General features: G+C 41.6%; 1 protein-coding gene across 4 annotated transcripts in view; it reads right to left on the bottom strand.

The window, feature by feature from the left end:
• ALKBH3 (alkB homolog 3, alpha-ketoglutarate dependent dioxygenase) overlaps positions 1-26,437 on the bottom strand; it is a 31,211-nt gene extending 4,774 nt beyond the window's left edge. The window contains exons 1-8 of one of the 4 annotated variants that reach the window (XM_061610815.1): positions 26,343-26,437; positions 25,074-25,201; positions 22,539-22,654; positions 20,488-20,522; positions 20,175-20,222; positions 14,316-14,419; positions 12,598-12,686; positions 8,396-8,605 (exon numbers count right to left, since the gene is read on the bottom strand). In XM_061610815.1, the coding sequence (XP_061466799.1) occupies positions 8,396-8,605; positions 12,598-12,686; positions 14,316-14,419; positions 20,175-20,222; positions 20,488-20,522; positions 22,539-22,654; positions 25,074-25,152 (681 nt within the window). In that variant the 5' untranslated portion in view covers positions 25,153-25,201; positions 26,343-26,437. The other 3 variants (XM_061610814.1, XM_061610817.1, XM_061610816.1) reach the window with 3 other exon arrangements.
• Between the last annotated feature and the right edge of the window lie 209 nt (positions 26,438-26,646).

The following is a 26,646-nucleotide window of genomic DNA, read 5'->3' as shown; positions in this document are numbered from 1 at the left end:
TTCACAAACTGAACTTGGGGTGTAAGCAAAGGCATTAACACAAAGAAGGAAGAGCATACTGGATAAAATCCAGCAACTGGCCCGGGTGGCAGGGAAGGGTAATCAAGGAAACAGGGCCCACTCTGAAATTAATCACATTTGTACCATTCAAATAATGTTTAAAGTGCGTCAAAAAGAGTCAGGACTGGGTTTCTTACAATGCTTGTCCATATCTCCAAGAACCTCAGGAGCATACACTTCCCCTGTTGGAACCTGTACAGTAGGGAGATGATGCTGGTGATGGAGAAAGGAGCAAGCATTGGAGAAATATGTGTGTGTGAGAAAGGGGGGGAGGTGTGTGTGTGCATAATATGGGTGGGATACAGGAGTTGGTTGGTGCTGCCCATTTATTGCTTTCTCTCCCCCCCCCAATGCATCTCAGGATATTTTTACATTTAAGGCCAACAGAGTCCATCGTCTGGGCCAATGGCAATTAATGTAGGCCAATAGTGAACAATGATAAATGATCCAGTCTTGGAGGAGGTTGCCAACATTGTGTGCAGCACAGACTTGGCTGGATGATGTCTCTGAACAAGACAATTGCCGACATGACTTTGGCAGGATATTCTGTCAGGCATCAATCAGGGGGTGGGAGGCAGGCAGAGCAGCAGTAATCTGAGAAAGCACTTTAGCAGACATAGGAAGCATTTAGTACAGAATTTATCCAAAATGACTGCATTCCTGTTAGAGAGCCTTTTCTTTTAGCATATCAGTCAGACTCTCTAAGTTTGCACTGTAATCATATGCATTCATTCTATTATTATTTAAATAATAATAATAATAATAATAATAATAATATCATCATCACTTATATCCTGCTTTTCCCCCAAGATGCTCGGAATGACAGGCATATTCTCAAGTAGCTTAAGGACTGGACTTGCTTAGGTCTCACAGAACCCTTGGATTTACTCAATGTAACAAACACTTGCAAAGATATTGAACTCAAACACTTATTTCAAGAAAAATCTGAAGCTTTGTCTCCAGTTGTGTCCCTCTGCTCGTGGAAGCTTCGGAGAACAGAAGGGAGAGGGAGGTGATTTTTTGCAAAACCCCTTTTTCCAGCCATGCCCCACACCACCTTCCCAAATTGTTCCAAAGGATTCCCCAGCTCCCTGGAGTTAATTTTGGGGATGGAGGATCACAGAAAGAAGGCAGAACTGGTGAAATTCACCTACATGCCTTCTGTTCACAGAAGCCTTTCTGGACTGAACAGCCTTCCATGAACAGAGGGACACAATTGAATTCAACCCAATGATTTGCAGCAACACATGTCCATATACCTGAAGAAAATCAAAGCTCTCTGTAGAATCTAAGCTCCGCAGCACTGAAAAAAAAACAGTGCTGTTTCTTTCTTTCTATAGCACACACACTATAGGAAGGAACTTGTACAAATTCATTCTCAGAACCCCAGAACTATATTCCAATCACTCCTTCCATGGCAAAGATATAACAGATGTCAAGCATCATGAAATATGCACTGTGCTTAGGCCATCTTTACAAGAAATTTATTGGCTCAGGTGTTTCATGCCTATTTAAGCACATACGTTTCCTAAAGTTGGCTCATCTATTACTCCTGCAGGATTGCCAGCATAAGCTCTCATCTCTGCTAAAGTTACCCCGTTGCTGCTACTGCAGTCCTTTTCTGGGTGATTTCCTGATTCATGAATGCTGCTGCTTGCAGTCTTTAAAAAATAAAAAAAACCTACCAGCTGGAATCCTCCTCATTGCAAGCATTGTACTTTTAAATCAATCTCCCATTTGGGATTCTTGCAATCAGGCTATTTTGCAGATCATGACTGTCTACCTAAGCCTGGTAGAATGCTCCCATCACCACATCATCTCATCCTAAAAGCCTGGATTTCTCTCTTCCCCGAATGCCGTCCCATTTCATTTACAGGGAACCCACAATCTTTTCCCATTTCAGGCTGCTATCCTATGCACAACCTGTGAGTAAACTCTGTGGAACACAGTGGAACTTACTTCTAAGTAAATTTGCACACGAGTGCACTATTAATGCCTCATCAGAGAAGCAAGTTGCCTTTTCTGCAGTTCCTGCTATGTGAAAAATCATTTTTCTTTTGTAAAGAACTAAGGAATTCCTAACATTCCTCAATGCAGGGAATTGGACCTTGCTCAGTGTCTCATCAAAGTTAAACAGAGGCTGTTTTCAACAATGTTTGTTGTGAGCATCTCCAGAGCATCACCCCGTTACTATCTAACACATATACCCCGACTCCTCCTTCTGCCCCCACCCCCTAAGGCATATCCTTGGTTCCTTGGCTACCTGCCATATAGCTATTATAGTTCAGTTTCATAGCTTATTCTGCAGCGTAGATTTAAAGCTAGCAGGTTAACTGTATTGGACTAATTGCTGAAGCAAATGCAGGGCTCGATCTGCACTGGCTCCCAGTTGTTTTCCGGGCCCAATTCAAGGTGTTGGTATTAACCTTTAAATCCCTACACGGTCTCGGCCCAGCTTATCTGATGGAGCGCCTCCAACGCCACCAATTATGCCGCCTGACAAGATCAGCCACACAGGGCCTTCTCTCAGTCCCGCCAACTAAAACAGCTAGGCTGGTGGGACTAGAGAGAGGGCCTTCTCAGTGGCCGCCCCCACTCTCTGGAACTCCCTCCCATATGATCTTCGACATGCCCCTTCCCTGAATGTATTCCGCCAGGCCTTGAAGACCTGGCTTTTCAGACAGGCCTTCGGGACTTCCGGGGAGGGTTAATCTTTTTGACTAATTGCCTGCTACTCTGAACTGTCACTGTTTTACTGTTTTATTGTTGTACTGTATTTATTATGATGTATTTTAATTGAGTTGTACGTCGCCTAGAGTGGCCATTGGCCAGATAGGCGACTTATAAATTAAAATTATTATTATTTATTATTAGGGCTGGGCAGCAAAAATCAATCAATCAATCAATAAAATAATAATAAATAATGACAGAGTAGGAAAATCTTGCCGAATTTAGGACCTAACACAAGCTCTAGGATGTGCCAGAATCTTTCTAACACCAAGGGCCACTTTACAAAATTACCCACAGTATACTTCATTAGTACATGTGATGATACCATATCAATATTAAACATATATATACTTTGCAAGGAACCAAAAATGACTTGGCTCCTGGAAATATGCATTCAGTTAAAAGAGTAGACTTCTTCTCCATCTCATGTTATAAACAGAGGCAGGGAATCGATCTGGCCTGTGGCATAGTTTTCCCTAAACCATGCCCAGTTGTCCATAGCCCAAGTCCTTCATTGCCACTGTTTGGGTTCACATGTCACTTTAGACCATAGTTAAACCAAACTCTGGTTCAAAAGGTGACCGTGCAGGATGCTGCTAAAATTGTGGACACTTCGCTCCCCCCCTGCTGCTAGGAAACAAGCCATGGTCTAGCTTAGTGTTATGTCTGAATAACGGTTTGTGGTTTGTTTCTTGCCAAGCAATTCATAATCTGTAACTAAGGTTTATTCTTGGTTTACTTGTTCCTGAGTTTTGTATGGGCAGCAATACACTACGGGCCTGCAACACTAAGCCAAACCATGGCTTAGCTTCCAGCAGCAGCATGCTGTACAAACACTTTTAAACCAGAGTTTAGCTTCACTATAATTTAAAGTGACGTGTGAACCAGGCTACTGTAAAAGTGCTTCAGTAAAACTATATTGTGGAAAAAGTCAGCTGATAAGTAGCAGCAAGAATATAATACAATAGTAACAAAACAACTGAGCAGATGTTGAAGTGGCCTTTACATGAAGGACTGCACAGTCAACGCAAGATATTTCTTGTGGAGGTTGCAGAACACTTTCGCTATTTTCATTTTTAAACAATCTTTGCCCTAAAGTCTGAACTATGTTTTTGAATTTTGCAGCAGCGTAGGGCTTTCTTTCTGAAAGGGATATGCAGAAAAACTCAACACCTCTAATAATGTTTTTAAATGTTTGGATATTATAGATCTCTCACTCCCCTTAGCAGAATGGTTAAAAAACAACAACCAGGGCTTAGTGCCATACTCAGCTAGAAGTTTGTTTCCCCGAATGCTTAACAGGTTTGCTATTTTCATGTTTCTAAAGGACAAAACCCTGCTGTGCCCTTCTTTATTTAGTTAGGGACACTACATGGGTCTGGTGGGTTACTGTGCAGGTCTGATCTGCATGAAAGAGAGAGATCTGTAACTGGCTCTCCTGTTGGTTGTTGTCGTTTTTTTGTTTTATTTTTTTTAAAAACCACCTACATCTGTTCCAGTGGTGGAAGCAATCTGTTTGGGACTGTGGCACTGGGTAAGGAGCAGGTAAAATACAGGATACTTTTATGTTTTGCCTTTATATTTTTCAAGAAGCTTCAATGGGTGGGGTGGGGGTAGGGTTCATCAGGAAATCAGCAGGAGACTGAGCTGCACATCTCCCACAGTCATGTCTTGCTTGGTTCAAAATATATTAACCATTATGTGAACAGTGGTTATATATTTGTGTTAAATAAGACTCTGGGACATAAATCCAGTATTTTTCAGGGGCATCAGTGCCTCAGGCTATTTATCACATCAGTATTGTTAAGGGGCTTGTGAGCTTGTCACTTCAGTACAGAAAACCTGTGTTCAGAACAAACCTTGGTTTATTTCTGGCTTATTGCTCAAGGTTCAGTTAAAATAAACAAACCATGGTCTGAGTTCAGACAACATGACAAACTATACTATTGGTAGTTTGAGACAGGTGTCGTACTAGGGGTAGGGGTCCCATGTGGTGGTGGGGTGGCATGTTCATAATTAAACCACGGTTTAAGACAAACTATGAATTATCATGAAATGTGAATGAAGCCTATATAAATACCAATAATTAAACATTTTAAAAACCTAAACAAAGTAAGAGGCAGGAGAAGAAACACTGTTTGGAATATCAAGGGGTGAACTTTTCTGCCTGCTCTGTCCCACCTCTGGTGCTGCATGTAAGGTAACCCTGAGTGGCAGGTATTCTCTCTTTTTTTTTGGGGGGGGGAGAGTTATTCTTGTTCTCTCTTTGACAGTTTGGAGGGGCTGGCATTTGCCTTTTGGGCAGGAGAATGGAGTTATTTAGGTTTTAGTTCTTTTTTTAAAAAAAGATGCTGAGTATTTTTTCTTAATTTTTTAAAAAGTTGTGTACTAGTGCTTGAATTTTGCATTTGTATTTACCTTTGTGAGCTGCCTTGATGGCCTTTTTGGCCGAAAGGTGACTTAGAAATAAATTCTATTTAAAGAACATATAACTGAAGAACAGCTTAAGGCAATTCAAACTAAACATACAATCAAAAATACCATTGTTGATTGACAGACTATGACAACCTTGGTATTCCATAAACAGTTAAGAAACTCTTACCATTCAAATTAAGTTTGTTCCCATTAAACATTTTAGGCACAGAATATAGCTGCCATCTCCTTTTTTGTGTCCTTGACATGTCTGAAAGAAACCTAAAATGACTGCGATAGTTGAAAGAGTGCCTGCTTCAAGGTCAAAAGCAACTGGACAATTTTTCCATTAGACTTTATGTCAAGTATGCTCCAATGGCAAACACAGAAGAAGAGGAATTGCAGAGATTTTATGGAGAAGTACAGGAAGAAATTGATCACACACCAAAACAAGATGTTCTGATAATCATGGGGGACTGGAATGCAGAAGTAGGGAACAGAGGAGAACTAGGAATTGTGGGAAAATGGGGCTTAGGAGATAGAAATGAAGCAGGAGAGACACTTAATGAATTCTGTGAAGCCAATAATTTGTTTCTTGCAAACACATTTTTTGAGCAACCAAAAAGACTGTACACGTGGACATCACCAAATGGTCAATATAATAATCAAATTGATTATATAGTTGGAAGCAGAGGATGGAGAAGTTCCATACTTTATGCGAAAACAAGACCAGGAACAGACTGCGGTGCAGATCATGAACTGGTAATATCAAAAATCAGAGGAAGGCTAAAGAAGAACAAAGCAATCATAATGCCAAAATACAATTTAAATAACATTCCAGAAAGATATAAAGTTCAAATAAGGAACAGATCTGAGGCTTTAAACTTAGTTGACAGAGAACCAGAAGAACTATGAAGTCAGAGACATTATCAGGGAAGAATGCAAAAAGGCAATATCTCTAGTTAAAAAGAAAGACCTCAATGGATGACTGAAGAAACTCTTTAAATGGTTAAAGAGAGAAGGACAGCAAAATAAGACAAACACGGTCAGAACCCTAAATGCAATAATAAAGCAACTAGTACTTAGGGACAAAGAGAACTATTACAATAGTTATTATAAAGAAATAGAAGACGACAACAAAAATGGTAGAACAAGAGCCCTATTCCAACAGATAAGAGAAATTAAAGGGAAATTTAAACCAAGAGTAGAGATGTTGAATAATCAACAGGGGAACACTCACTGACTGACCAAGATGAAATAAAAGGAAGATGGAAGCAATACACTGAAGAACTCTATAAAAGAGTTGCAAAGATGACAGATTCATTCACGAAGGAACCATATGATGAAGAACCAGAAATGTTAGAATGCGAGATGAAAGCTGCTCTTAAAATATTTGGAAGAAATAAATCACCAGGAACAGATGGCATACCAATAGAGTTGCTACAAGTTACTGAGATTGAATCTGTCCAAATTTTGACAAAAATTTGTCAACAAATATCAAAATAAAACAATGGCACACAGACTGGAAGCATTCAATATACATTCCAATTCAAAGGAATCCCAAGGAATGCAGTAATTACTGAACTATTGCCTTAAAATCCCATGCTCAAGATTCTACAACAAAGGCTCTTGCCATATATGGAGCGAGAAATGCCAGATATCCAAGCTGGATTTAGAAAGGGAAGAGGTACAAGAGATCATATCGCAAACATATGTTGGATAATGGAACGGACCAAGGAATTTCAAAAGAAAATCACCCTGTGCTTTATAGATTACAGCAAAGCCTTTGATTGTGTAGATCATGAAAAACTATGGAATGCTTTAAAAGAAATGGAGGTGCCACAGCATCTGATTGTCCTGATGCGCAACCTATACTCTGGACAAGAGGCTACTGTAAGGACAGAATATGGAGAAACCGACTGGTTCCCCATCGGAAAGGGTGTGAGACAGGGGGGTATTTTATCACCCTGTTTAATCTATATGCAGAACACATCATAAGGAAATCGGGACTGAACCAAGATGTGTGAAAAGGAGGTGTGAAAATCGGAGGGAGAAATACCAATAATTTGAGATATACAGACGATACCATACTACTAGCAGAAACCAGTAATGCTGATGAAAGTTAAAGAGGAAAGCACAAAAACAGGACTACAGCTGAACATCAAGAAGACTAAAGTAATGAAAACAGAAGATTTATGTAACTTTAAATTGACAATAAGGACAATGAACTTGTCAAGGATTATCAGTACCTTGGCATAGTCATTAACCAAAACGGAGACAAAAGTAAAAAAAATTAGAAGAAGGCTAGGACTGGGGAGGGCAGCTATGGGAGAACTAGAAAAGGTCCTCAAATGCAAAGATGTATCACTGAACACTAAAGTCAGGATCATTCAGACCATTATATTCCCAATCTCTATGTATGGATGTGAAAGTTGGACAGTGAAAAAAGCAGATAAGAGAAAAAACAGCTCATCTGAAATGTGGTGTTGGAGGAGAGCTTTGGGTGTTAGAACAAATTAAACCAGAACTGTCACTAGAAGCTAAAATGATGAAACTGAGGTTATCATACTTTGGACACCTAATGAGAAGACATGATTCACTAGAAAAGACAATAATGCTGGGAAAAACAGAAGAGAGTAGAGAAAGAGGAAGACCAAACAAGAGATGGATTGATTCCATAAAGGAAGTCACAGACCTGAACTTACAAGATCTGAACAGGGTGGTTCATAAGAGATGCTCTTGGAGGTCACCGATTCATTGGGTCGCCGTAAGTCGTAATTGACTTGAAGGCACATAACAACAAGAACAAATTAAACCAGAACTATTACTAGAAGCTAAAATGATGAAGCTGAGGTTATCATACTTTGGACATATAAGGAGAAGACATGATTCATTAGAAAACAGACTAGGATCTGGGTTCATATCCCCACTCAGTCATGAATCTCACTGAGTGACCTTGGGCCAGTCATTGCCTCTCAACCTAACCGGGTTGTTGTGAGGATAGCATGGGGAGGGGAGATCCATGTACACCATGCTGAGCTATGTAGGGGGTATAAATGTCATAAAAATAAATATTATACTATACAATTTTGAGTAATAAAATGTGAGGCCAATTCCATAAAGGCCTTCTAAAGTTGATGCAGCAACTGGACTACACAGCTCCCTTAAGCATAGAAAAGTCAACAACACTCACAGGCAAAGGTTTCTTCCTCATCTCAAACATCCGGGTGGCACCAAAACTGAGAGAGGCAATGACAGGGTTTCTTCCCAGCGCAGGCTCGTCATCACTGTGCCAGTCAACACTGTCCTTCTCATTTCGATACAGGTTGCAGAGAAGACTGTTGAAGGAGTGTTTAGTGAAATCTTCAATGCGATCCTTCAGCATGGTCAATAGTGGGTGCCACTGAAATCGGGAAAGAAAACAAGATTAACATGGAAAGAAGTACAACTCTGTATACAAAGGCAGAAATGGGCGTGACAGGAAAAATGCAAGGCATCCAAAGGAGGTTGTCAAGGAATTAAAAGCCCTGGAAAGCCTGATGAAAGTATCAACTGACCCCAATCAGGTATAAGCCAACAATAATTACCGGAAATTGACCTAGAACTATATTTATTTTCTACTAAAAAACACAGAAAAAGTTAAGCTGGAAGTTGCCTGTTCCCAACCCAGTTAGCACTATTTTGGAAAATAAAAACAATAAGAAACTAAAGTAAAAACTAAGTTTTTACTGTGCTTGGAGCCTACACATGTGTTACACATTAGTTTAATTCACTAATAGGCAAAAAACCTTGCGGTTTAAGAACGTACCTATAGCCCACAGCTATTTCTATCAAACTTTAAAAAGCAGGGAAATTGGGCAGCTATAGTGAATGCACCAGGGGAGCAGGAGATCTGAACTCCTCTCTGAGATATTGGACTGCCCTACAAATTGGTCAAAATGCAAACACCATTTGGCTTGGTCTTTCAGTCCAATCCACTTGCTGTGTAGCTTGGAAGAATTTGGTAACATGTGCCTCGGGTGTGGGTGTGGCCCCGATTATGCAAGCCAAGCAGCTGTGAATCTGGCTTTTAGAACACTGACAGTTGGTTCTTACTGAGCATGCCCGATGTTATAATTGGATTCAAGCCAAATTTTCTTAAATTAAAAATAAGCCAAGCATTTTTTTTAACTTTTAAACTGCAGAAGATGAAGGTCAGAGTATGGGGCAAGGTCAGCATTAGGATTACAGGTACCCTATGAACATGGCTGATTTTAAATGAATTTCAACAGATTATGAGAACTCTGACATAAAAAATTCCAAAAGGGCTCTGTTTCCCCCCCCCCTTTTTAGACTTTGAACTCTCAATTCTCTCTGACTGTTTTGTGTTTCGCCATGAAAATTGAGAGGGTTGTTAAGCAAGTGTTCCTGAGTTCAGGACTATAAGTTTTGTAAGGTTTTGTTTTGAAATGAACGTATGGGAAGCATCAGAATGGCATGGGGGGTATTTTCAATTTAACATTGTGGAATGTGAAAAATCCACACTGGCTATAGTATACAGCCAGTCTCATGGTTGTATAATAAAGTGATATACGAGTTTCTCAGTTTCTCTGGGCTTATCCAAACGGAGCGGGATAATCCACGGTTTCCATATTCGGTTTGTCATCTGATAGTCCTCACTTTGCCCTTTAGTTCGCTCTTTCCCAATTAAAAAAAATGCTTTTTTGCACCCGCACCCGCAGCAGTAAGACCCCTACATTCTTTTCACTTTTCCAAGCTCCGCCTCTAAAACCTCCCCCTATCAACCAATTGGTCAGCAAAAAAATTACATATGCTCCTCTCCCCCTTTGCAACAAAGCACAATATGGCTGTAAAGGAGTTCTCAGCTCGGAAGGAAAAGCTGCTGGTCGGTTTCACGCCTGCCTTGTTTGTATTTATTTATTTATTTAATTAAGCTTATATATATAATAATATTATATTATATAATATTTGCATATTATGTTTAAATGAATGTATGCTTTTCTGCCTTTATTGATATTTAAGGAGATACACATGCTGGCAATGCACTTATTTCTCCAAAAAAGCAAGAAACGTGTCACCCCCTCCTTCTGCCTTTCCTTCCCACAGAGAATGAAATTGACAAACCTTTCTGGAGCAGGCTTGAAACCGACCAGCAGTCCCTTTCTTGTTTGCATTTGCAATATTACACTTAAACAAATGTATGCTTTTCTGATTTGAAGCAAAAACCCCAGCAAGTAGAATGAAATTGACAAAGCTTTCTGGAGGCAGGCTGAAACCGACCACACACACCCCTCTTGCCTGCTGTGCATTGCAGATCTCACCCAGAGCGGCTGCCCAGTTTGCAGGCTGGCAAAAAATAAAATGCATCTGTGCAGTAGTTGCAGACCCCCCCCCCCAACACCCCACCATTGCAAGGTTCAATTTTCTCGGGCTTATTCTCGCACATGCGCAAAAGTACAGATACGTGATTGGCTGGAATGAGGAGAAGGGGCAAGGGGAAACACCCAAGAACCACTCATCAGCTGTAAAGTCTGCAGTATTGCATCCTCCGGAAGGCACAGCGGATGATTCCCGATTTCAAACAGCAAATTGCATTTTTGCCGGTATTGCAAGGAGCAGATTTAACCCGCGAAAATGCGTAACAGTGCGAGACGTCATTTGGACGACTGAAAAATAATGAACACACATAGCGGGCATGTCACACATTTTTCAGTCGTCTGGATGAGCCCTAAGAGTTGTCAAGCACTGACTCCACTATATATGCTTCTGCGCTTACTGGAAACACAGCTACTGTATACTTTTTCTGATCATGATATATGTGTCATATAACTTAATATGCTATAGCTAATGAGCTACTTCTTAAGCTGTTTTATTCTAGTTGTTTCTCAGACTTGATATAGGAAGGATTGTAATAGTATTCCTTTCTTGTATTATGTGCTAATTTCAAAATGAAATTTCATGAGCAAGTTAGAAGTATGAAGAGAAAAAGGCATCTGCATTTTGATTCTATACACATATCCATTTATTTATTTTTATTTTATTACATTTATACCCCGCCTTTCTTTGCTGGAATCTTTTAATTGTTCGCCCTCTGGAGAGGTGCTAATCTTAACATAAAATCTTTTGTGGCTTGAGTCCCTCATGCCCCAAAGACAGAAAGTATTCCAGAGAGGTGGTGTTAATCCAACAGTATTTTCCAACCCTAGTACCACCTACCTGAAACTTTTGAGGAAGAATGAGTTGAAAGTCTAAATTGTTTATAGTACTCGCTAAATTCTATACGTATGTGCACCTGGAGTACAAAATTTGAACTCATTTCAAACCTGTTAACTGTCATGACTCTTAACAAATGATCTTTAAGAACTGGAGAAGTTTGGAGATTTCTAACAAAAAACGTAAGTGCTACATCAAGACCACAATATCAAGGACTTACTGAGGCAAAACCATGCAGTTTAAATCGGCTTAAACGCACAGTGTAGAGGCATTCCTACTTTTAGGGAGTCCAGTGTTAATCCTCCCTTTCTAATTCCCCCTTTCAAAGAGAGATAAACATGCCATTTGACTGCAAGAATACAAGCAGTGACCCAGTGGTTTGATCATTTTAATATTTTCTCTTTTTCTCCTTCACAACAGCATTCCCCATTAGTGAATAAAGAATCACACACGGCACCAGGCATTCCTCTGTAGCCAAGGAATAACTGTTGTGATAGCCTGGTAACTTTCCATAACATCTCGACATTTTTAAGTGCTTAGAAATTATGTTTTATTTTTGCAAGAGATGTTTAGGCAACACCTACAAATCAAGTATTGAGGACCAGAACCTTGAAATGTGGATGGATAAGGAACAGAAGATGAAAATGTGACTTGAGTGAGTCATAGGTGCAAGAGATTAGCACTGGAATTGAATGCACCAATATCACTGCCCAAAACATGCAGACACACACTTCAAAGAGAATCTTGATTCTATCTAGTAGAAAAGCTTTTCAGTTATTCCATCTCTAAATAAAAGTTAAGGGGGACAAGTGTTTTAGTCATGACACTAGCATGGCACACCACTTACAGTGTCAGACTAGGACTGAGGGAACATGGGTTCAAATCCCCATTCAGCAATGAGATTCACTGGGGTGACCTTGGCCACCAACTCTCCGGCTAGCCTTGCTCACAGGATTTTTGTGAGGATAAAATTGGGCTGGGGAAAAGAGAAAAGGGAGAATACACATATGCTGCCCTTAGGTCCTTGGAGGAAGCAGAGAAAAGAATACAATAGTAAGAAATAATAACGGTATTAAGACTGCTGTACTGCCCACTTTTAGTAGTGAGATTCAGATCACTGTGGAACATTTGCCTGCAACACAGTATTTTTATTTCAACCCCTATAAGTATGCACATACATACGTCAGGGTTTGCCTTCATTGTTAACCTGGAGTAAGTGTATGGAAGTTCACCATACCATGCTGTGAGTCTGGGTTCATCATAAGACAGATCTAGAGAGAAAGAAAGAGATGGAAAATAAAACATTTATGTCTCTCATATAAGAAGGTCAATACTACAAGGCTGGACTAAGTACAGTCTAGTAAAGATCCTTAGTGGCTGGATTCATCAGTGAGTTTTCATTCTCCTCGGTGCCATCTGTAATCACTCTTCCTGCATTCTCTATATCAAAGCTCAGCAAAAGCAAACATATAGGAACATAGGAAGCTATCTTATACCAAGTCAGACGATTGGTTGATCCAGAGTTTTGTCTACATCAGGGGTAGCCAACATGGTGTAATCCAACACTGTCTAGCGGACAACTCCTATCAGCACAAGCCAGTCTGGCCAATGGTTAGAGATGATGGGAACTGTAGTCCAGCATGTGGAGGACACCATATTGGCTACCCCTAGTCTACACTGACTGGCAGCAGCTCTCCATTTCAGACCAGGAACATTTCAAGCTGTATCTGAAGATACCAATGACTGAACCAAGCAGACAATTCAATACTTGTTTGATGTGGCCAAGGAGAGGTTTTGTAGGCTGTTTGTATTATCAGCTGTGTCATCTTGCTTGCAATACAAGACAAAAAAAGAGAAATAGCACAACTGCCCCCAAGTGGACAAAATCAGCATAACAACTTCTGTCTGCTATATTGGTCACCTATAGCTGTATCTTGGCGATGTATTTTAAAGGCTTTTCTTTAGGGGAAGCCTATCAAGCTCTATGAAGCCAGCCAGTGTGGTGTAGTGGTTAGAGTGTTGGGACTACGACCTGGGAGACCAGGGTTCGAATCCCCACAGAGCCATGAAGCTCACTTGGTGACCTTGGGCCAGTCACTGCCTCTCAGCCTGAGGAAGGCAATGGGTCGCCATAAGTCGGAATTGACTTGAAGGCAGCAGTCCATCATCCATCACCCAGCTCTATAAGGCTGAATTGCCGTTGTTAACACCATGTGATAAGCACAAATTTCGAGTGGCCTTGGTGGCCAACCAAAAAGCTGTTATCGCCAGGACATGCTCTAGGGGGCGGGTAACAATAGGGACGAACTTTGGCAACAGATTGTAGTTAGGGGGAGAGATCTTAACTGCAATCTGGAGTTCAGACAACCTGTTCCAAGCCATTGTGGGAAGGACTGTTCTAATATTTTTCAAGATATGCAGGAAAGCCTTGTAGGATGGTCCAACTGATAACTGAGAAGGGCCAGAGAGAATGGACTTAATATCAAGGGGCCCTGAGAAAGCTGCTCCTGATTCCCTCTCCAAATTCCATATGATGCCCCTCAGTGCCTGCCACCGCTTGGAACCCTTGACTATGGCGTTATGGCAGCCATCAGCTTTCGCCTCCACAAGCAGGCAGCTATAATGGGCTGGGACCTACTCTGTATTGTCTCCAATATCATTGTGGAAGATATGCCACCACCAGGGGATGTGGGCGGCTGGTGGCTCCAACACTGCCACAGTGAGAGGCACACATACTACTGGGGATTAGCGATGAAGCGGCTGAAGAGGGGGGCAGGGATCCAGGCAAGGAACCACCAACCAAGTGGGTCCTGACAGATGCAGCAGCATGCTGGTTGCCAGTACTAGGCCTGACCACAGTAAAAGTGAGCCATTAAAAATGAGCATGGCTGTACAATTACCCTGCCTGATGTGAGCTCTCTGTCTCCAGGGGATCTCTTGGAGGAGCTGTTCAAACATCCAGTCTGCTTCATTTAAGTCAATGAAGCCAGGAATCAAATGAATCCTAGCACAGGAAAAAATGGATTATACAGGGTCATTGCAAGATCCATCTTCCAACCACTGTAATGTAAAAATGCATTTATTTAAGCACAAATAAATTGCTGCCTTTGATACTTGGCTTTCATTCAAAGCTAGTTAGCAGTTTTTGTGACATTTTTGTTCTCTTTGTCAAACAAACAGACAAACAAACAAACAAACAAAGAATCCCAGACACCTTTCAGAGTCAAACTTGCCATCAGGGCTTTTTTCTTTAGGAATGTGGAAAAGTAACTCCAACTTTAGATACTGCAAATGTAAACTTATTACATGTATAAAAAAGACATGTTAGCACACTTGGGAATTTCTAGCATTCACACCTGAATAGAGAAAACAGTGTACAAAATTTTGTTAAGGATAAAACTTAAACATGATTTAGTCAACCGAGGTCTTCGATAATTAAAAGCAGCAGACAGGGTAAGGGAAGAGGGAATTTGGATCAAGGCTGCAGCACTGTGGCCCTCATCCAAATCTGTTCTCCCAGCCCACAATCAGCAAAACATAAAGGTATCATATCATTATGCCCTCTGCCCCTCTCCTCTGCAGCTACCTTCAGGAATTAATATTTGTATTAGAAAAAGTGTCTGTGGAAGGGAGGGTTAACCCCCTTCCTCCCTGCTGTGGCCCCACTCAAGATCTGCCCACAGCTGCCTTAATCCAAAGAAAAAACAGTAAGGAGATCCGATCACAGAGATGCTATGTCATGTCTACTTTTGGACTCAAACTTTATAGTTTCTTTACACCAATATGTTTGCCACCTATTTTATCCATTCACTGAATACAGATTCTTTGGAGTCACATTGAACATATGCATGAACTAACATTGCAATCCTATATAAACTTACTTAGAAGTAAAGCTTCATTGTGGGACTTCTGAGTAGAGATGTGAAGGCCCAGAAAAAAAAGTTTCCCCCCTGAAAAATTGAAACAAAACAAACATAACAAAAAAACTTTTTGCCAGGCCTTCACATCTCTCTGAGTAGACATACACAGAAATTAACTGCAAGACTTTCAAATGTATAAAACTGTCTCAAGCATTCTTGTGATTAATACTGCTTTAACTGTGAAGAAAAACACATCATGGGTTACTCTGGCTCTTCCAGCTATATTGGCAGTGGAAAAAAGGCAATGAGTTGGATCCAGGTGACTTGGCACTAATTTCTCACATGAGAAAAGAGAACTGAAGTCCAGTGGTGAGGTTCTGTTAAGTGCTAGGTATTGTGCAATCTCTTACAAAAGGTCTTGCAGAACACTTCGAGATGTGTACTTGTGTTATATTCCTTTTGTGCCAAACCTTCCAGCTGGTCTTCTTAACAGTTCACAGAATAGGGTTACTGCCCAGAATTCTTTCTGCTGGTACATCTTTGTATCCCACCGTCTTTAAGAAGCAGGACATGAGAAATTTTAAAAAAATACTCTCAAGATAGTTTACAGCCTAGAGAAACTGGATTTATCTCTCATTAGAAGCTTTAAAGAATCACGGAATAGTAGCGTTGGAAGGGGCCTATAAGGCCATCAAGTCCAACCCCCTGTGCAATGCAGGAATCCAAATCAAAGCATTCCCGACAGATGGCTGTCCAGCTGCCTCTTGATTGCCTCCAGTGTCGGAGAGCCCACTACCTCTCTAGGTAATTGGTTCCATTGTCGTATGGCTCTAACAGTTAGGACATTTTTCCTGAAGTCCAGTCGAAATATGGCTTCCTGCAACTTGAGCCCATTATTCCGTGTCCTGCACTCTGGGACGATCGAGAAGATACCCCGGCCCTCCTCTATGTGACAACCTTTCATGTAAGAACATAAGAACATAAGAAGAGCCTGCTGGATCAGGCCAGTGGCCCATCTAGTCCAGCATCCTGTTCTCACAGTGGCCTACCAGGTGCCTGGGGGAAGCCCGCAAGCAGGACCCGAGTGCAAGAACACTCTCCCCTCCTGAGGCTTCCGGCAACTGGTTTTCAGAAGCATGCTGCCTCTGACTAGGGTGGCAGAGCACAGCCATCACGGCTAGTAGCCATTGATAGCCCTGTCCTCCATGAATTTGTCTAATCTTCTTTTAAAGCCGTCCAAGCTGGTGGCCATTACTGCATCTTGTGGGAGCAAATTCCATAGTTTAACTATGCGCTGAGTAAAGAAGTACTTCCTTTTGTCTGTCCTGAATCTTCCAACATTCAGCTTCTTTGAATGTCCACGAGTTCTAGTATTATGAGAGAGGGAGAAGAACTTTTCTCTATCCACTTTCTCAATGCCATGCATAATTTTATACACTTCTATCATGTCTCCTCTGACCCGCCTTTTCTCTAAACGAAAAAGCCCCAAATGCTGCAACCTTTCCTCGTAAGGGAGTCGCTCCATCCCCTTGATCATTCTGGTTGCCCTCTTCTGAACCTTTTCCAACTCTATAATATCCTTTTTGAGATGAGGCGACCAGAACTGTACACAGTATTCCAAATGCGGCCGCACCATAGATTTATACAACGGCATTATGATATCGGCTGTTTTATTTTCAATACCTTTGCTAATTATCCCTAGCATGGAATTTGCCTTTTTCACAGCTGCCGCACACTGGGTCGACATTTTCATCGTGCTGTCCACTACAACCCCGAGGTCTCTCTCCTGGTCGGTCACCGCCAGTTCAGACCCCATGAGCGTATATGTGAAATTCAAATTTTTTGCTCCAATATGCATAATTTTACACTTGTTTATATTGAATTGCATTTGCCATTTTTCTGCCCATTCACTCAGTTTGGAGAGGTCTTTTTGGAGCTCTTCGCAATCCCTTTTTGTTTTAACAACCCTGAACAATTTAGTGCCATCAGCAAACTTGGCCACTTCACTGCTCACTCCTAATTCTAGGTCATTAATGAACAAGTTGAAAAGTACAGGTCCCAATACCGATCCTTGAGGGACTCCACTTTCTACAGCCCTCCATTGGGAGAACTGTCCGTTTATTCCTACTCTCTGCTTTCTGCTTCTTAACCAATTTCTTATCCACAAGAGGACCTCTCCTCTTATTCCATGACTGCTAAGCTTCCTCAGAAGCCTTTGGTGAGGTACCTTGTCAAACGCTTTTTGAAAGTCTAAGTACACTATGTCCACTGGATCACCTCTATCTATATGCTTGTTGACACTCTCAAAGAATTCTAATAGGTTACTGAGACAGGACTTTCCCTTGCAGAAGCCATGCTGGCTCTGCTTCAGCAAGGCTTGTTCTTCTATGTGCTTAGTTAATCTAGCTTTAATCATACTTTCTACCAGTTTTCCAGGGACAGAAGTTAAGCTAACTGGCCTGTAATTTCTGGGATCCCCTCTGGATCCCTTTTTGAAGATTGGCGTTACATTTGCCACTTTCCAGTCCTCAGGCACGCAGGAGGACCCAAGGGACAAGTTACATATTTTAGTTAGCACATCAGCAATTTCACCTTTGAGTTCTTTGAGAACTCTCGGGTGGATGCCATCCGGGCCCGGTGATTCGTCAGTTTTTATATTGTCCATTAAGCTTAGAACTTCCTCTCTCGTTACCACTATTTGTCTCAGTTCCTCAGAATCCCTTCCTGCAAATGTTTGTTCAGGTTCAGGGATCTGCCCTATATCTTCCACTGTGAAGACAGATGCAAAGAATTCATTTAGCTTCTCTACAATCTCCTTATCGTTCTTTAGGACACCTTTGACTCCCTTATCATCCAAGGGTCCAATTGTCTCCCTAGATGGTCTCCTGCTTTGAATGTATTTATAGAATATTTTGTTGTTGGTTTTTATGTTCTTAGCAATGTGCTCCTCAAATTCTTTTTTAGCATCCCTTATTGTCTTCTTGCATTTCTTTTGCCAGAGTTTGTGTTCTTTTTTATTTTCTTCATTTGGACAAGACTTCCATTTTTTGAAGGAAGACTTTTTGCCTCTAAGAGCTTCCTTGACTTTGCTCGTTAACCATGCTGGCATCTTCTTGGCCCTGGCGGTACCTTTTCTGGTCTGCGGTATGCACTCCAGTTGAGCTTCTAATATAGTGTTTTTAAACAACTTCCAAGCATTTTCGAGTGATGTGACCCTCTGGACTTTGTTTTTCAGTTTTCTTTTTACCAATCCCCTCATTTTTGTGAAGTTTCCTCTTTTGAAGTCAAATGTGACCGTGTTGGATTTTCTTGGCAATTGGCCAGTTACATGTATGTTTAATTTAATAGCACTGTGGTCACTGCTCCCAATCGGTTCAACAACACTTACATCTTGCACCAGGTCCCGGTCCCCACTGAGGATTAAGTCCAGGGTTGCTGTCCCTCTGGTCGGTTCCATGACCAACTGGTCTAGGGAATAGTCATTTAGAATATCTAGAAACTTTGCTTCTTTGTCATGACTGGAACACATATGCAGCCAGTCTATGTCCGGGTAGTTGAAGTCACCCATTACTACCACATTTCCTAGTTTGGATGCTTCCTCAATTTCATATCTCATCTCCAGGTCTCCCTGAGCATTTTGATCAGGGGGACGATAGATCGTTCCCAGTATTAAGTCCCTCCTGGGGCATGGTATCACCACCCACAACGATTCTGTGGAGGAGTCTGCCTCTTTTGGGGTTTCGAGCTTGCTGGATTCAATGCCTTCTTTCACGTATAGAGCGACTCCGCCACCAATACGTCCTTCCCTGTCCTTCCGATATAGTTTATATCCAGGGATAACCGTATCCCACTGGTTTTCTCCATTCCACCAGGTCTCCGTTATGCTCACTATATCAATACTCTCCTCTAAGACCAAGCACTCCAGTTCTCCCATCTCTCTTCAAGTGTCTCTCTTCAAGTGTCTTTGGCACTTGTGGTTAGGCCTGTGGTAATTTTGCTCTTCTGAATTTATATCCTGTGCCCCTGCTCTCACAATGCCTACTTCTAGGCCTACCCCTTTTAAAATTTCATCATTTCTTTGGTTTTTATCCCAATGTACTTGAAGAGTGCTATCATATCTCCCCTCAGTCTTCTCTTCTCCAGACTAAACATGCCCAGTTCTTTCAGTCCCTCCTCATAGGGCTTTGTTTCCAGTCCCCTGATCATCCTTGTTGCCCTCCTCTGAACCTGTTCCAGTTTGTCGGCATCCTTCTTGAAGTGTGGAGATCAGAACTGGACACAGTACTCAAGATGAGGCCTAACCAGTGCTGAATAGAGGGGAACTAATACTTCATGCGATTTGGAAACTATACTTCTGTTAATGCAGCCTAATATAGCATTTGCCTTTTTTGCAGCCACATTGCACTGTTGGCTCATATTCAGCTTGTGATCAATGACAATTCCAAGATCCTTCTCACATGTCGTATTGCTGAGCCATGTATCCCCCATCTTATAACTGTGCATTTGGTTTCTTCTTCCTAAATTTAAAAAAGTGGACAGCTACATAACTGTCAGGAATAATGCAAATATTAGCAATGCCATTAGAAATGTCACTTGCCTGTCATTAGTTAAAAGAGAACTATATTTTGGATAGAAAAGGGGAAATACATTTATTCATATGAAGATCAGGAGAATAGGTTGCTGAGAAGTTTTCCAGCCATTTCTGCTTCTAGTTGCTCAGGTAATGTTCAATACAAATTTGGAAGCAACAACCTGCCCCTCTACCACTGTCCATCCGTGTTCAATGTGTTGAAGAACACCCCTTAGTTTAATCACTAATGTATTACTCAATTCAAGTAGTACACAGAATCCTACGGCATTATTCTGCAACAATTACAGAGGGGTGTTTTATCTGCTTACCGAGATATTCCTGATGGCAATGTGCTGATCTCATATACACCTTGCTTCCTATGGGCAAGGAGAGAAAGAAAGCAGTCATGTATGGTTGACCAGGCATACAAGATTCAAAATACCAACAAGGGCCAGGGAAGGAAAGTCTACCAAATGCACTTAGATATAGGAATATGGGAGTAAAAAGCAGCAACAGCGATGATGGCTGTTAGTAACTGGGACCATTTCCTTTGCAATGGAAATGATAACGGGAAAGAGCAGATGTTGTCCATCTCGCTACTGGTCAGAAAAGTACCTTGTTCTGCACTGAAGCCATACTCACTCTATTCTTTTGGGCTCTGGGGCTTTGCGCACCACCTAAGGACAAAGCATACCAAAATTTTGTAGAGCAGGCACATTGAGGTAAGTCAGCTAAAAAAAGAGACGATTTGGTGTCCCAGCAATATTTCTGAATGCATTTATGTTTTCATAGACTGGCCACTTCAAAAAGACACCCTATGGGCTAAGGCACTGCATGGGATGGGAGAGAAATGGCAGAAAACTTGTTGTTACTGCGATCTATGTTTTACCTGCACTGAATAATAAATCATCCACAGCTCTACCACCTTGTTTAACTATATGTAAGTTGTTTTAAAAACTTTGTTATTCATGTAAGCCACATGAAGAATGAGAACACTGAAGGGAAGGATCCAAATGATCTGAACAATAAATATTTAGGCTGCCTACCAGCCACTGTTCTATTCAACCAAAAAACTGTATATGGAAGGCAATAACTGAAGCATAACTCCAAGATCATTTATTTTTGCACCTGCTGTAGCAAAATACTGTCTACAATTCAAATAAAAATATAGTTGGTTGTTATAATAAACAGCAGTGCTGGTTTTAGAATGCAATTGCCATTTCCTTGTTTTGTATTATGTTTACAAACTATATTAAAATAACAATAATAGTAACAACAGCAACAACAAGAAGTTATTTACGAATGGCGTGGACAATGAACTGGACAGGTTAACATTTTTAGATACACATGGAAAAGCTTCAATACATGCTAGTAAGTCACCAGAGCTGGTCCAAGACATTTTGCTGCCAGAAGCGAAGGACAAAATGATGACCCTCCCATTCCATGTACAGAAGCCCATTAGACTGGCAGGTGAATCTTATTTCAATGGAAGGGCTGGGGCAGCGGGCAGGTTTAGAAGGTGCAAGCCAGTCAACGTAACACATACACATTGTTTTTGATGCTGTATTTTAAAATTGTCGTAAACTGCCCGGGGACCTTAGGGTGAAGGACGGGTAATAAATGCTGCTGCTGCTGCTACTACTGCTGCTACTACAGCTCTGTCCTCAAACAGAAGGGAATGGTTAGGGGCTCAGAAGAAGCGTCCAGAGAAGCTGCCACTGCTGCCTCCTACCAGCACTCTTTGCCTAAAGTGACCACCTCGCACTCAGCCTAATGACAGAACTGGCCCTGTAAGCAGCTTTGGAGCCTTTAAGCTGAACAGCAGGCTATAAGTTTTTGCTATTTGTTAAATATTTCTAGGTCACCCTTTATCCAAAGTTCTTTGGTGGGGAAGTGTAAAACTGCAAGTAAAAACAACAATCTACAACAAGCATAAACAGAATAAAATACACATTATAATTCATCATAAAACTGCAGAAACATCTACAAATAGTAAGAACTTCCAAAGAAAGAGGAGGCTGTTGAACTTCACAGAGGAAGACATTCCACCACTGGGGTGCCACTACAGAGAAGGTCTTCTCCCATGTCAGCACATAATGCATGAGTCCTGGTGGTGGGTCATTAAGGACAGCCTCCCTGGGAAATCTTAATGCTAAGGCTGGACTATATAGGGAGAGGCTCTCCTTCAAATATGTTGGGCCCAAATAATTCAGGGATGTATAAGTCATAAACAATATCTTGAATTCATATTGGAACAGTATTGGCAGCCAGTGCAATTCTTTAAGAACCAGTGAAATATGGCTCAGACTGGACACTCCACTCAGTAACTGAGCAGCTGTATTTTGCACCAGCAACACCTCCCAAATAGTCTTCATGGGCAGCACTATGTTGTCAGTAATTACTGTAATTACATTACAGTAATCCAATCAGAAGGTTATCAGAGCATGGACTGTTGTGGCCAGAGGCTGCCCTGTGCAGGAGCCGCCACAGCTGACACAAGGCAATCCATGCCACTAAGGACATCTGAGCCTTCAGTGACAAAACTGAATCTAGGATTAACCTTAGCCTGCAAACCCACTCCTTCAAGAGGAGTACAAAAACATCCAAACAGGGTGTGTACCTTACACTCAGACCCTAGAGCTGGTGAACCACACCACTGCTATCTTGTCAGGATTCAGCTATTAAGTCTTTACCTCTTCTGGTGCTTTAAAAACAAATTGTCTTTCAGATGGAAACTTCTCCTCTCTTCTCACCCAAGACTGTGCAGCGCTTGCAGAGGGTTGGTTCCTGGCACCCGAAACTCCAGAAGCTAAGTTAGAAAGAATCAGCTAAATTAGTTAACAATATACATATTTGGGAAAATGAGAAGACAAGAAAAATCTATTTTCAAGGTTATTTGGTATTGCTATTTCTGGCACCTTGAGCACACTCACACCATGCACTTGTAGATAGTTTATCTGTCATAGATTCTCCCAAAGAATCTCAGAAAGCGAAGTTTTGCGAGGGTGCCTCCCAAAGATAAAAAAATCCCTAAGCCCTTCACAAAGAACATACAATTTTTGAGAATTGTAAGTAAAGTGAAATTAGTTTTAAAAATTCCAATGCGGAAGCGCCATTTATCTGGATCTTCACAAGACTGCCCACATGAAGTACAAGATGGAGTTGTCTTCCATAACATTTACAAGTCAGAAAGGCTGTAAGTCAGTGATGTGGGAGAAAATTTTCTATTACTATATCATGGAAAAAGTTTCCCACTTTTAGAAATGCATTGTTTCACAAAAATCAGAAACAAATGAAATCAATACAAGTTAAATTGGGCAACTTGAGTGGATACAATACTAGTCAAATATGAAATCAGAATTGTACTTAACTCCCCAACCCCTGGTGATTATCCCTAGGAAGCACAGATTAATGCACACAGCTCTTCAGGCATGCTAAAACTAGGATGCTTCCAGTGCATTCATTTTTTAACTTAATTCAAATATGTATGCTATTTGCCATGTCTCAGAAGTATTGACAAGTATTCCAATAAAAATAATTTGCAAATACAGGTTTGAAATTGTTTGAATACAGCATTTAAACCACATACAGGCTCCAAAGTTATACCCATTTATCTGAGGAACAAGCCCTAATGAACTCAGTTGTGCTTACTTCAGAGTAAATAAGCTAACAATTGCACTGTATGCATACTTCAATAAATTCCACTCCCACTTGCCCCAAATCAAGTATTTCTGTTATGCTACTTTTAGCTATTTCAAAAACTTTGAGATTTATATAACATACAAAATTAACATGACAACTATGAACTAAGCCCAATCTCCATTTAGGGTAACCCTTCAACAGCCCTCCCATGGAAGTTTGGCTCAGCTAGGAGGGCTGGGTGGAGAGAAACCTCCCACCTAATCCAGGGAATGGCAACCTTTATGGACCAGAGGGCACATTTCAAAATCTGAGAGACTTCTGGGGACACCAGTCACAAAATGGCTACCATGGGGGCATGGCATAACAGAAAATTAGAGAGCAGTCATGGTGAAGCTTTCCCCATGAAGTGTATTTCTGTACTAGAAAAGGCTTGACTGGTTGAATGTCTGCCTCCCACACAGCTGTTAAAGGCACAAGAACTCTCCTTTTCCCTAGTGCTAACCCTAAATCAAAACCTAGGGTAATCCCGTACCCACTTATCTGGAAGTAAGCCTCTTTAAACAAAGACTTACTTCTGAGTAGACATTGTACTCTTGCACTCTATGTTACTATACAGTTAAAGTCCCTGGTCTTTAGCTCCTGCAAAGCAAGACACATGCCTAAGCTTCTTTGCAAAGCTTTCCCATTTGCCTTTTTGGAGGGTGGGGAATTGTTTAACATTCACCCACCCTTATTGTGTTGGAGTATCTGCAAAAAATAATTTCTAGGCACTACCTGATCTCAGGTGAATCCAGCACAGGAAATATACATCTTGGTTGCTAAGGAAAAAGGAAGGATAAACTATGGAGACAGACGCAGGAAAAGTGCACTAAAAGGGAGGGCAACAGCAACTCTTTAAGACCTCATGGATTCCTATTGCCTTATGTCCAAACAACTCATTTATGCATGACAGCTCTGAGTTCACTCATTGGTTAGTAATACTGACAGGCAGGAGCAGCCAGGCTGGTTCATTCCACAGAAATAGCTTTAGAGGGTACCTGCACATATTGCTCCATAACTTTCTTTCGAGAAGGGTTAGAGTTACCTTAAAAAAAAATTAAATCTCAGATTCTGGGAACTGAAGGTCTTTGCGGGCACAGTAGCAGGTGACAAGTTGGCAACCTCTGCCCTAACACATACACATATGTCTCAGCATAAAAGGGGGGGAGTTTGGATTGCGCTGTAAGAGAGTACTTCTACAGCCATGAAAACATATAGCTTAACTGGGAAAATTCAAAATACACCAAAAAAAACTTCCAAGTTTTCTTTCAGGGAAAATTTCAAGGAATAATTGGACCAGCAGCAATTAACCAGAATTCTATATATTAGCACAGAAGACAAGGTGGAGTCCACTAATTTCTGAACACACATAACAAGATCTTCTCTCCCAGCCTCTTATACCCACACATACCATAAACATACTTAAGAACAAGTATACAGACCCAAGTTTATAACTGTTAAACAAAAACCAGGATTTAAGACTAACCCTACCCTTTTAATTTAGCTGACTTATATACATTAAGATAAAAACAAACAAAATATCTTGCCTGCACAAGAGGCTGCTCTGTTATTAACTGGTCCGGCCCAGCCACCCTGCACTCGGGCTCTTTGCCTTTTATTTTCCATTGTTCTTCACAGTATCTTCCAGCCGCTGTTGTAAAAATTAGCTTTTTTCCTGTTTCAAAATGTAGAGGAAAGATAATTAAGCAATTCAGTCTCACATTAAAATGAAGGCAACTTCTGGAGAGGTAGTGTAGCATACCAGTTAACGACATTTTCTATAAACTGCAGAACCCCAGTTCAAATGTCAACTTAGACCACATTTACCTGGAAGTAAGCCCTATTAAACGCAATGGTAATTTCACATATAAAATAGAAATGCACTGTTTATGGACCTAAGGCAATCTACCTATCTTTCAATCCCCAACCATATGGTGTAGTGGTTACAGTATACGACTAGGATCTGGGAAACAGAGTTCAAACCCCACTCAGTTTCATCTGTAAAGTTTGCTGGGTGACCTCAGGTCAGCCACTCTCTCTCTTCCTAACCTACCTCACAAGATTGTTGTGAAGAACAACTATCATCTGTTGCAATGTTGAATTGGGCATGGGAAAAATCATGGAGCTTGGAACTCCTTGGAGGAAACGTAATAATAAATTTAAAAATACTTGGACAGCACGATTGCTTTGAAAGTGACAGTACCAGAGATACTAAGGCTACAATCCTAGCTTCACTCATTTGGAACTAAGTCCCATTGGATTCAACAGAGCTTACTTCCGAGTGGACATGGTTAAGACTGCACTGCAAGAGACCGGCCTCTCAGTCACACCAGCCCCCCCAGTTTAAACCTCTTGGAAGGAGGAGAAACATCAAGACTACGAATCACCACGTTAAGGTGTGCATCCTAGAGGGAATAGAGAGCCCTAACTTCTACATAACCATATTTAGAATGACGCTGCAGGTTGAGGATGGGAAGGAGGAAAGACAGAAAACGATGTGGGGATGCATGAAGTCTTCCCTCCCTGAAACAAGACCCAGAGCTGAAGTCGTGTCATAAAACACGGAGAGCAACAAGGCCGCTTTTTCACAACCCGACACGCAAAGCCCACCGCCAAACCTCCCTGACGCTGCGCTCTTCCAACCTACCACTTCCTCCCAGCCCTTCCGCCCTCCTTTCAACCCCCAGCTCCGACGAAGAAGTCAGCACTCCCCAAAATTCAAAACACAACAACTCCAAGGGCAGGCACTGGCAGTGGAACAGTCAGCCCAGCCAAACCCCGCCGTCGCCTGCGCACGCACTCGCTGAAATTCGCACCTCCCACTTCCCGCTGCACGAATGGAAACGGACAGACGAGCCCACGCGCCAAACCATTCCTTACAGTCCGCTACCATCTTTAACTGGCTGCCGCGCCCACTCTCCCGCTCCTCCTTCGGCTTTAGGACATTGGAAAGTAACGACAGAGCTTTCGACTCGAGGCGAGGCGGTTGGGAGCTTCTGCAACTTGATCCGCTGCACATTCGAGCCCTGCTGCTGCATCACGTCCAAGTCCCATGTAGCCCTGTTCTCACAGGGAAGCCCGAAAAGAGTCCGTGAGTGCAATAGCCCTCTGCCCTTCGTG

This window comes from Rhineura floridana, chromosome 2 (genome assembly GCF_030035675.1).
Source record: "Rhineura floridana isolate rRhiFlo1 chromosome 2, rRhiFlo1.hap2, whole genome shotgun sequence".
Taxonomy (NCBI): domain Eukaryota; kingdom Metazoa; phylum Chordata; class Lepidosauria; order Squamata; family Rhineuridae; genus Rhineura; species Rhineura floridana.
Note: the sequence above shows the minus strand (reverse complement) of the source record. Positions and strands in the feature narration are given on the sequence as shown.